This window comes from Cebus imitator, unplaced genomic scaffold, assembly GCF_001604975.1.
Source record: "Cebus imitator isolate Cc_AM_T3 unplaced genomic scaffold, Cebus_imitator-1.0 Scaffold552, whole genome shotgun sequence".
Taxonomy (NCBI): Eukaryota; Metazoa; Chordata; class Mammalia; order Primates; family Cebidae; genus Cebus; species Cebus imitator.
This window is the reverse complement of record NW_016107867.1, coordinates 203,299-212,783: the sequence shown is the minus strand read 5'-3', so window position 1 is coordinate 212,783 and position 9,485 is coordinate 203,299. Positions and strand designations below refer to the sequence as shown.

The window sequence follows — 9,485 nt, the reverse complement described above, 5'->3', positions numbered from 1 at the left end:
TCAAAAAAAAAAAAAAAAAAAAAATGAAGTTGACTCTTCTAGAGAGGGAAAATGAGCGGAGTCCCAGAGAAGGAGAAGGGAAGGGAGGTGTCCAGGCCAAAGGCTTGATGTACTTTGGAACAGGGGGAGGCTCCATGGGTTTGACAGGGAAGGGTCCTAGGTGCCACCATAAGGCCTTGGATGGTTTTCTAGAGGGGGTGGCTGCATATTTGGGTTTGAGGAAGCCTAGGACTGGGGACAGGAGACAGAGGGGAAGTGGTGAGGACGGTGGGGGGTGGACAGGGCAGTGAGTGAGGGGGACCTGGCTGGTGGAGCAGTGGCTGTGGGGACAGGCAGAGGCCCAGAGGCTGCTGGTGAGGGCTGGGAAGACGAAAGCAAGCCAGGATGGTGAAACGCACAGGCCGCCGGCCTATCTCTGGAACACGCTGCCTTCCTGCTCTGGCCTCTGCTCAGCCCTGGAATCCTTTCTTCCCAGGATGGCCCCGTCCTGGGTGCTGTGGGGAGCTTCAGCTGGTCTGGAGGTGCCTTCCTGTACCCCTCAAATATGAACCCCACCTTCATCAATATGTCTCAGGAGAATGTGGACATGAGGGACTCTTACCTGGGTGAGAAATGGCCAGAGGCTGGGGACAGGTGGGAGATGCGCTGCCCAGGGTGGGGTCCAGGGTTCTGGGGAGGGGGGATGGGGCTGTGCTGCCTGGGGTGGGGTTCAGGGTTCTGGGGAGAGGGGGATGGGGCTGTGCTGCCTGGGGTGGGGTCCAGGGTTCTGGGGAGTGGGGGATGGGGCTGTGCTGGCTGTGGTGGAGTCTAGTGTTCTGGGGAGTGGGGGATGGGAGCTGTGCTGGCTGTGGTGGGGTCCAGGGTTCTGGGGAGGGGGATGGGCTGTGCTGGCTGCTGTGTGGTCCAGGGTTCTGGGGACAGGGGGATGGGGACCTTTGTGCTGAGGCCTGGACCTCTCAGGTTACTCCACCCAGCTGGCCCTGTGGAAGGGGGTACAGAGCCTGGTCCTGGGGGCCCCCCGCTACCAGCACACCGGGAAGGCTGTCATCTTCACCCAGGTGTCCAGGAGATGGAGGATGAAGGCTGAAGTCACGGGGACCCAGGTTGGGCGTGGCCGGAGCCAGAGGCGAAGATGAGGGTGTGGGCGGTGACCTGGGCAGAGGAGAGGAGGGAGGGGCTTTGGGGGCCTTTGGAGAGGTCCTGGTACCTGGGGAGAGGCGGGACCTGGCCCTCAGGGCTGCCTCTGGTGGGGCAGGCAGCACGACCCAGCCTCTGCCCTCCAGGTCGGCTCCTACTTTGGGGCCTCCCTCTGCTCCGTGGACATGGACAGCGATGGCAACACCGACCTGATCCTCATCGGGGCCCCCCATTACTACGAGCAGACCCGAGGGGGCCAGGTGTCCGTGTGCCCCTTGCCCAGGGGGGTGAGTAGCCTATGGGACCTGGGCTGGGTGGGGTCTGGTGTGGGTGGAGGGGTCGTCCGGGTTGGGCCTGACACTATTTGTGTCCAGCAGAGCGTGCGGTGGCAGTGTGACGCTGTTCTCCGAGGGGAGCAGGGCCACCCCTGGGGCCGCTTTGGGGCAGCCCTGACAGTGCTGGGGGATGTCAATGGGGACAAGCTGACGGATGTGGCCATCGGGGCCCCGGGAGAGGAGGAGGACCGGGGTGCTGTCTACCTGTTTCCCGGAGCCTCGGGATCCAACATCAGCCCCTCCCACAGCCAGGTGAGACCCCCCCATCCCCTCCCCACATCTTCAGCCCCTTCTAGTCCCAGCTTCTCCCCATGTCATGAGTTCACTGAAGGCAGCCTCCTGTCTCTGTCACCATTCCCTTCCTTGTTTTAGTGATTCATCAGCTGATCACAAATCATCTGTTCTCCTTTGTTCCAGAAAGCCTTCCATCTGTGTGGGCAGTTTAATGGTTAGGAGAGCAGGTTTTGAGGTCAGAGGCCAGTTCAAATCCCTGGCCTGGCCAGCCATCCTGAGCTGTGTGACCTACCGCAGGTGACTGACAGTCTCTGTCAGCCTTAGTTTCTTTCTATAAAACCCAGAAATGATAAAACCAGCTCCTTAGGCCTCTTGTAGAAATAACAGTGAGAGTGCTAAGGCACCCTGCACCGCTCTCGCTGAATATTCAGCGAGACCTGAATATTCAGAGTGACCTAACCAGTGCCAAATACATGAATCTGTTATACGCCTATTGTTACGCTCTTATTTCATCACCAACCTGCACCCTCATGACAGGCTGGACCCAAAGAGCTCCCTTCTCTGTTTAGGGGTCCTGAGGTCCTTACCCCATTTGTTTTCTCTCTTTTTTTTTTTTTTTTTTTGAGAGAGAGTCTCACTCCGTCGGCCAGGCTGGAATGCAGTGATGAAATCTTGGCTCACTGCAACCTCTACCTCCTGGGTTCAAGCAATTCTCCTGCCTCAGCCTCCCGAGTAGCTGGGATTGCAGGCAACTGCCACCATGCCTGACTAATTCTTATCTTTTTAGTAGAGAAGGGGTTTCACCATAATGGCCAGGCTGGTCTTGAACTCCTGACCTCAGGTAATCTGCCTGCCTCGGCCTCCCAAAGCGCTGGGATTACAGGTGTGAGCCACCCCACCTGGCCGTATTTGCTTTCAATTTCTATCCCCTTATCCCTCCTTCCCAATTTCTATCTTCAGATCCTCTTTCACCACAATCTCTTTTCCAAATCTCTCTTCTCAAACCTTTCCCATCGCCTCCCTTTGACTTCTGCCTCTCTTGTCTCTCTGGCCAGCAGATCGCTGGAAAGATGAGGAAACTGAGGCACAGAAAGATTGAGTCCTTGTCCCTGGCCTCGTGGCTCATAGATGGAGGAGTCAGAATTGGAACTAGAGACTGAATGAATGACACTCGGGTCACCAGGGCACCCTTCCAATCTCCACTCCTACAGCTCTTTCTTAGCAACCATCTCCCCACCCCTACCTCCTCTTGTCAGGCTCTTCTTGGTGACATCTGTTCACAACTCACCCTTCTGTCCTTCCCCCACGGCCCTACCTCCATATTCCCCTTGTTACTTATCTCCAAGTTCTTCCTTAGCCTTCCAGCCTGATTCACCCTTTTCTCTTCCGGCCAGCGGATCACAGGCTCCCAGCTCTCCCCCAGGCTGCAGTATTTTGGGCAGGCGCTGAGCGGGGGCCAGGACCTCACCCAGGATGGACTGGTGGACCTGGCAGTGGGGGCCCGGGGCCAGGTGCTCCTGCTCAGGTAGCAACTCCCCAACTTCCCCTCCTTGCCCGCTGTGTCCGATTTACTGGTGCTGCCCACCCCCCCAGCTTCATTCTCCTCCCAGAAGCCAGTGTCCTGTCCTCTCCCCTGCCCTTTCCTGCCCCTCAGGAGTCTGCCAGTGCTAAAAGTAGGGGTGGCCATGAGATTCAGCCCTGTGGAGGTGGCCAAGGCTGTGTACCGGTGCTGGGAAGAGAGGCCCAGCACCCTGGAAGCTGGGGATGCCAACGTCTGTCTCACCATCCACAAAAGCACATTCGACCAGCTAGGTGCGTTTCCCCAGTAAAGGGGGCCCTGGTCCCTCATTCTGTTGGAGCCCCAATGCCATCCTGAGACGGGATGGGCCCAGAAATCCAATCTCAGCTCCACATCCACTCACCACCTGTGCCAGAAACCTGGCTCATTCTCCCTCCTCCTCCTCACACCCTGGCCTGGGGATCCATCTCCAGGACTGACCTAAAAAGTCCAACCAGTTCTCTCCTGGGCCCCAGCCACTGCCTTCCCCCAGCCCCCAATTCTCTCCCACCAACACCAGAGTCATGACATGCAGCAGTCCCCACAGCTATTCTTGCACCCTCCCGCCCACTTTCCACAGAGGAACTAGAGGCGGCTGGTCCTAAAATGCAAATCTGGGCTCCTCACTCCCCTGAGTAACCCCCTCTTGCATTTACAAAGACCCCAGTCCTTCCCTCTGATCCCCTCTCTGACTTGGCCTGCTGGCCTCTCTGGCCTCGCCGCATGCCGCTCCCCTCACTAGGCACGCTTTTCATAAATGTGCCAGCCCTGCTCTTCTTTCTGGTCTTAGCCCTGTTCTCATGGTCCCGGGCGGTCTCCCTACTCCTCGCCTGGCTCCTGCTCATCCTCCGGATGGCTGCTTACCCATGGCCCATCCAGGAGGCAGCCTGGCCAGGTCCAGCGAGTGTGCTCTCCTTAGAACCACAGGAGAGCCTCTGCTCGCACGGATCATGCTGTGACATCACTGCCCATGTGCTTGGCTTCTTTCTTAGATTGTGAGGTTCATGACAGCAGGGGCCATATCTAGCTAGCTAGCTAATCTACCATCTATCTACCAAATCTATCATATCTCTACTATCTATCATCTATCTATCTAATCTATCATCTAGCAATCTATCACCTATTATCTATCATCTATCTATCTAATCTATCACCTATCTAATCTATCATCTATCTACCAGTCTATCACCTATTTATTATCTATCATTTATCTATCTAATCTATCACCTATCTAATCTATCACCTACCAATCTATCACCTATTATTTATCATCTATCTAATCTATCACCTATCTAATCTATCATCTATCAATTTATCACCTATTATCTGTCATCTATCTATCTAATCTATCACCCATCCAATCTATCTACCAAATCTATCATCTATCTGTCTAATCTATCACCTATGTAACCCATCCTCTATTTATCTATTATCCATCCATCCACCATCCATCCACCCATCATCTATCTATCCATCTATCTTCTCCGCATGTATCCCCAGCACGTGGTACAGTTCACAGCCCATAGAACTGTCCGGCAAAGATGTTTTGCATGAACGAATAAATCAAAACAGAGCATTCTGGGTTATTCCTGCCTTTTCATTTTCCACTTCTCCTGCACTTCAGGTGACATCCAAAGCTCTGTCGGGTATGAGCTGGCACTGGACCCAGGCCGTCTGACTTCTCGCGCCATTTTCGATGAGACAAAGACCCGAACTTTGACTCGAAGAAAAACCCTGGGACTGGGGGTTCACTGTGAAACCCTGAAGCTGCTTTTGCCAGTGAGGACTTTGGGTTCTGGGAAAGGGGAGGGAGGAGAAGCCCAAGGCTGGCCTGGGGCCCGGTTCTCCGGTTCTCCGCTGACTGAGGTGGGAAGGGTTAGGATGGTGGGGCTGGAGAGAGGAAAGTTGCGGCGGGAGGACCTGGCTCCACGGCTTGGATGGGGCACTGTCAGGGCAGAGGGAGTGGATGCAGGGGAGGAGGCCTTGTGGTGGAGCGTGGAGAGGGCAGGGGGTTCTTGAAGCCTGTTCTCCCTCAGGATTGCGTGGAGGATGTGATGAGCCCCATCATTTTGCGCCTCAACTTCTCCCTGCTGAGACAGCCCCTCCCCTCCCCCAAGAACCTTCGCCCCGTGCTGGCCGTGGGCTCACAAGACCTCTTCACTGCTTCTGTGAGTCTTCTGATGAAGCCCCAGGGATGTGCTGACCTCATTGTGTCTCCATGTGCTTACGAACCCACTGTAGCTCCCAATCACCCACCAGCCACATCCGTCCAGAGACCTGGCTCCAGCCTCTTCCCTCCTCCTCACACCCAGGCCTGGGGATTCTGACTCTAGGACTGGCCTGAAGTCTAGCCAGTTCTCTTCCTGGCCCCAGCTGCTGCCTTTCCCCTGCCCCCCAGTTCTCTCCCAGAGTCATGAGATGAAGTGGTTCCCATATCTATTCTTGCACCCTCCCACCCATTTTCCACAGAGGAGCTAGAGTCAGTTGGTCTAAAATGCACATCTGGGCTCTTCACTCCCCTGTGTAACCTCCCTTGCATTTACAAAGACCTCAGTCCTTCCTTCTGATGCCCTCTCTGCCTTGGCCTCCTGGCCTCTCTGGCTTCATGGAATCCCACTCCCCATCACTAGACACACTTTCATAAATGCGCCAGCCTCGCTCTCCCTTCTGGTCTTAGGCCCTGTTCCCGCCTCCACCCACGTCCCCAGGCCCTGCACACATCCCAGGCGGTCCCCACTTTTCCCCAGCACAGACTCGTTCATTCCCAGATCCCTCCCAAGTTTTCTCATTCCCTCCTCGGTGCCTTTGTCCCTGTTTCGCTTCTCATTTGGAAAACACTGCCTTCTGCCTTCTCTGCCCCTTTATCCTCTGAAGCTCCAGCCTCACCTCCCTCTCTTCTGAAGGCCACACTCAGCAGCTGCCGCCCCTTCCCTGGTCCCTGTTAAACCAAGGTGGTGCCACAGCAGATGCCACACAGCTGTTATCATAGCCATCTGCATCTACTTTTGAGGTTGTCTTGGAACTGTAGTTTCCTTGAACGTAGGAACCATGGGGAATTCCTGTCATTTCCACCTTCCCCCAGCCCCCACTCAACCCAGAACCTGCCCAGTTGTTGGCACTTAAGAATGTTTGTGGAATAATTGTTCCAGGATGAGCTGGAAGTGACTCAACTGAACTTTACGTCCCTTGCAGCCAAGGATCTTGTTTTTTCTTTCTCATATGCCAACCTCCAAACTGCACTTCCTCCCTCATTGGTGTCCAGCAAAGTCCTGTGGGCAGCGGCTTAGCAATGTTCAATGTTGGTGGGCGCTTCTAACGAGGAGCTTGGAGAAAGACTAAGACATAAGATGGGAACAGAATATACTGTTTTGTCGCAGCTCCCCTTTGAGAAGAACTGTGGGCAAGAAGACCTCTGTGAAGGGGACCTGGGTATCACCCTCAGCTTCTCAGGGTGAGCTGTAACATCTTTCATATCCAGACTCTCGAGCTTCCAAGTCCCCAGCCCTCCTGGGATGAGAAGTGCTTGTGCTGCTCTCTGGCTATTTTTCTAACAAAAGTCATGTTGCCTGGGATGTTATCAGCCCAGAGCCCTGGAGTTCCCAGGGTCCTGCCCTGCCCTTCCCAGTTCCTGCCAATTTCCAGTGGAGTTCTACTTCCAGCCTCGTCCTTCCCCCTTAGCCTGCAGACTCTGACCGTGGGGCGGTCCCTGGAGCTCAATGTGATCGTGACTGTGTGGAATGCGGGCGAGGATTCCTATGGGACTGTGGTCAGCCTCTACTACCCAGCTGGGCTGTCCCACCGACGTGTGTCCGGAGCCCAGGTAACAACTGCTGCGGGCTCTAGTGGGAGGGGGCCTCTCTCCTGCCCTGCAGACCTGGGAGTTATAGAATGTTCTTTAAAATTCTTCTGTGATATGCTCTCTCTCTCTCTCTCTCTCTCTCTCTCACACACACATACACACACACACACAGACACACACATAGAGAGAGAGAGAGAGACAGAGAGAAAGTGCATACAGCATATGTACAGTTTAATGAATAATATTAAACAAACCATAGAGTTAACATCCAGATCAAGAAATAAATCACTGCTAGCATCCCCAGTACCTTCTCCCCATGTGCCTTTCCCCGTCACAGATCCACTCTCTCCCCAAAGATCATCATTATTCTGACTTTGTGGTCATCATTTCCTTGTATTTTCTTCTCCTTCTTTCGATCCCTCCCTCCCTCCCCTCCTCCCTTCCTTCCTTCCCTCCCTCCCTGTCTCTTTTTTTGAGGCACAATGACCATTCACTGCAGCCTAGACCTCCTGGGCTCAAGCAATCCTCCCACCTCAGCCTCCTGAGTAGCTGGGACTACAGGTGCATGCCACCACCCCCAGCTAATTTTTTATTTTACTTACTTATTTATTTATTTTTTAGAGACAGGGTTTCACCATGCTTCCCGGGCTGGTCTCAAACTCCTGGCTCAAGTAATCCTCCTACCTCAGCCTCCCAAAGTGCTGAGATTACAGGCATGAGCCACTGTGCCTGGCCATATTGTTTCTGTGTGTGGGTCTTGTTTAAAAAACACTTCCAGGTTATAAAAATAGCTCCCTATATTATTTTCCAAATGCTTCATCATTTTGCTTTTTCACATTTAAGTCTTTAATCCATTTGGAATTTATTTTAATTTATGGAGTGAGGTAGGGATCCAATTTCTTTTTCTTCTTTCTTCATTCTCCTCCTCTTCCTCTTGTTCTTTTTCTTATTCTTTTTTTTTTTTTTTTTTTTTTTTTTTTTTTTTTTTTTTTTTCTTGGTATGAGTCCATTTTCCTGGCATTGACGGAAATTGATTGAAAAGTCTGTCCTTGGCCAGGTGTGGTGGCTAATGGCTGTAATCCTAGCATTTTGGGAGGCCATGGTGGGCGGATCATCTGAGGTTAGGGGTTTGAGACCACCCTGGCCAACATGGTGAAACCCCATCTCTACTAAAAATACAAAAATATTAGCTGGGTGTGGTGGCAGTTGCCTGTAATCCCAGCTACTCGAGAGGCTGAGGCAGGAGAATTGCTTGAACCTGGGAGGCGGAGGTTGCAGTGAACCAAGATCACGCCATTGCACTCCAGCCAGGGTGACAAGAGTGAGATTCCATCTCAAAAAAAAAAAAAAAGAAAAAGAAAGAAAAAGAAAAAGTCTGTCCTTTTCCCTACTGCTCTGCAGCGCCACCACTCCTGCATATCAAGCCCACACATGCATGTGGGTAACTTAAAAATTCATTCAACTCCTCTAGAAGCAGCCCCATCAACGCGCCCTGCGCCTGGCATGTGAGGCAGTGCCCACTGAGAACGACGGCCTGAGGAGCAGCCGCTGCAGCATCAACCACCCCATCTTCCACGAGGGCTCTAACGTCAGTGCCTCCCCTAAAGTCCCCATCACTGTCCTCCTCCCTTGTCCCGATCTGTCCCTCACTCCCCCATGGCCTTCTTTTTATCTCCATTCCTTCCTCCTTCTTCCCTCAGGGCACCTTCATAGTCACATTTGATGTCTCCTACAAGGCCACCCTAGGAGCCAGGATGCTGATGAGGGCCAGTGCAAGCAGGTGGGTCCAGGCCAGGTGTCCCCCACCCTCCATCTCATGCCCCGGCTAGATATCCCTCTCCTGGATTCCTTCCTATTGGTCCCCCCTCTCTTTCTCCAGTGAGAACAATAAGGCTTCAAGCAACAAGGCCACCTTCCAGCTGGAGCTCCCAGTGAAGTACGCGGTCTACACCGTGATCAGCAGGTGCCCAGTCACTGGCCCTCCCCTTGGCCCTCTGGCCTTCTGCTATGTCTGGTACCTCCCTCTGAGTCCCAGGCTGTTCTTCCAGTGATGTACATCTAAGCTCTTCTGTTTCGGGATGGCTTTGTGGGTGAAAAGCCATATATAATGATGTTTATGCCACACAAAGATGTTTCTGGGCCGGGCGCTGTGGCTCACGCCTGTAATCACAGCACTTTGGGAGGCCGAGGGGGGTGGATCACCTGAGGTCAGGAATTCCAGACCAGCCTGGCCAACATGGTGAAGCCCCATTTCTACTAAAGATACAAAATTAATTAGCTGAGTGTTGTGACACATGCCTGTAATCCCAGCTACTTGGGAGGCTGAGGGAGGAGAATCACTTGAATCCGGGAGGTGGAGGTTGCGGTGAGTCAAGATTACACCACTGCACTCCAGCCTGTGTGACACAGCAAGACTGTCTAA

At 53.5% G+C, this 9,485-nt stretch overlaps 1 protein-coding gene across 3 annotated transcripts in view; it reads left to right on the top strand.

Moving 5' to 3' along the window:
* The window catches only part of ITGAD (integrin subunit alpha D), a 32,034-nt gene that overhangs the window by 17,089 nt on the left and 5,460 nt on the right, over nucleotides 1–9,485 (top strand). For 2 of the 3 annotated variants that reach the window (XM_017515566.2, XM_037733879.1), the window contains 13 exons: nucleotides 476–605; nucleotides 961–1,103; nucleotides 1,284–1,424; nucleotides 1,512–1,724; nucleotides 3,101–3,231; nucleotides 3,361–3,518; nucleotides 4,889–5,043; nucleotides 5,301–5,432; nucleotides 6,642–6,715; nucleotides 6,943–7,084; nucleotides 8,535–8,651; nucleotides 8,764–8,843; nucleotides 8,943–9,026. In XM_017515566.2, the coding sequence (XP_017371055.1) occupies nucleotides 476–605; nucleotides 961–1,103; nucleotides 1,284–1,424; nucleotides 1,512–1,724; nucleotides 3,101–3,231; nucleotides 3,361–3,518; nucleotides 4,889–5,043; nucleotides 5,301–5,432; nucleotides 6,642–6,715; nucleotides 6,943–7,084; nucleotides 8,535–8,651; nucleotides 8,764–8,843; nucleotides 8,943–9,026 (1,700 nt within the window). The remainder of the gene's footprint in view (nucleotides 1–475; nucleotides 606–960; nucleotides 1,104–1,283; nucleotides 1,425–1,511; nucleotides 1,725–3,100; nucleotides 3,232–3,360; nucleotides 3,519–4,888; nucleotides 5,044–5,300; nucleotides 5,433–6,641; nucleotides 6,716–6,942; nucleotides 7,085–8,534; nucleotides 8,652–8,763; nucleotides 8,844–8,942; nucleotides 9,027–9,485) is intronic. The other variant, XM_017515565.2, reaches the window with a different exon arrangement.